We start from the raw sequence: 1718 nt of genomic DNA, 5'->3' as shown, positions 1-1718 counted from the left end.
CTCACATTTTCAAAATAAAAGGAAATTCATTTTCCAACTAAAAGCTCTGCTTCAAAGTAAGAGTACTTCATAAAAGGACAATATTTGTCTTTAAGTGTCGTGAAGTAAAAGTCAGAAGTTTCCAAAAAATAAAACTCAATTCAAGTACAGATACTGGAGAAATATACATATAGTACTCAAGTAGAAGTACTATGTTACTGTCCTCCCCTGGTATCGTATCAGACGTACCTCTGTCCATCCACAGTGCAGATTGAGACTCCCCACTTGCTGCTGTCCACACACTCCTTCTCTTTCTCCTGATTGGACAAATACAGAAAAGTACAAAGGTCATTCAGACTGAAAAATCTAAACTTCTTCAACACTGACCAGACATATTGACTCTGTCTGAATCACACTCATATAGAACATGATACTGTGACGTACTGAGCAGTTCTCAGTTTGGTGCCTCGCCCACGGAAAGCGTCACTTCAGATCAGAAGTCCACCAGCCTGGACGGGCTGTTTGTAGTCTTCATATCTCAACACTATGTTTGGAAACTGATCCCAGAATCTAATCTGCTGACAGGTGTCTGAGCAGAACTCACCTGCACCGACGACAGCTGACGACACCTGGAGAACAACTTCTGGGTCTCTTCAGTGAAGGTAGAAAAATCTGGAATAACGAATCGTCCCTGCAGAGCTTTCAGGATGAGGGAGACGAATCCTGTGATGCACCTACAGCAGGACGCACAACGGTAACCCAACATCATCACAACAACCACAAAGCCCACAGCTAGAGTCGCTACCAAAGACCGCCATCAGAATAACAACCACGCTCAAAAACACGACATATACACCACAAACCAAGGGAAAACTTATGACAGCTTCCTGGACCTGAACCAGAAGAGACCTGCAACCCAAAAAAACATCCAGAAACATGACCACAAGTGGTCTGACTGTCAGACTGTAGCTGCAAATAAAACAGTGAGTCATCTGCAAAACCTCGGAGGTAGATTCATGATTTCAGAACAATCTGCTGCAGGGAGGAGAGAGAGGGTCATGGAGAGGTTTTACTGAAGAAGGAAGACTGAATCTTGTCCGAGAAGGAAGGACAGAAGGACAGAAGGACAGAAGGACGGACAGAAGGACGGACAGAAGGAAGGACAGAAGGAAGGATAGAAGGAAGGACAGAAGGACAGAAGGACAGAAGGAAGGACAGAAGGAAGGACAGAAGGAAGGATAGAAGGAAGGACAGAAGGACAGAAGGACAGAAGGAAGGACAGAGGGAAGGACAGAAGGAAGGACAGAAGGAAGGACAGAAGGAAGGACAGAAGGACAGAAGGAAGGACAGAAGGACAGAAGGAAGGACAGAAAGTAGGACAGAAGGACAGAAAGTAGGACAGAAGGACAGAAGGACGGACAGAAGGAAGGACAGAAGGAAGGACAGAAGGACAGAAGGAAGGACAGAAAGTAGGACAGAAGGACAGAAAGTAGGACAGAAGGACAGAAGGACGGACAGAAGGACAGAAGGAAGGACAGAAAGTAGGACAGAAGGACAGAAAGTAGGACAGAAGGACAGAAGGACGGACAGAAGGAAGGACAGAAGGAAGGACAGAAGGACAGAAGGACAGAAGGACGGACAGAAGGACGGACAGAAGGAAGGACAGAAGGAAGGATAGAAGGAAGGACAGAAGGACAGAAGGACAGAAGGAAGGACAGAAGGAAGGACAGAAGGAAGGA

General features: G+C 45.9%; 1 protein-coding gene across 1 annotated transcript in view; it reads right to left on the bottom strand.

The window, feature by feature from the left end:
- LOC111649593 (glutaminase liver isoform, mitochondrial-like) overlaps positions 1-1718 on the bottom strand; it is a gene marked incomplete at its 5' end in the record, with an annotated part of 6971 nt that overhangs the window by 4256 nt on the left and 997 nt on the right. Inside the window, 2 exons of the mRNA XM_087172025.1 lie at positions 225-296; positions 584-797. Coding sequence (XP_087028151.1) covers positions 225-296; positions 584-797 — 286 coding nt within the window. The remainder of the gene's footprint in view (positions 1-224; positions 297-583; positions 798-1718) is intronic.

This window comes from Seriola lalandi, unplaced genomic scaffold (assembly GCF_002814215.2).
Source record: "Seriola lalandi dorsalis isolate HSWRI2012SDOR001 ecotype SW California unplaced genomic scaffold, Sedor1 jcf7180002051260, whole genome shotgun sequence".
Lineage (NCBI taxonomy): Eukaryota > Metazoa > Chordata > Actinopteri > Carangiformes > Carangidae > Seriola > Seriola lalandi.
The sequence above is the reverse complement of the archived record's forward strand: the minus strand, read 5'-3'. Positions and strand labels throughout refer to the sequence as shown.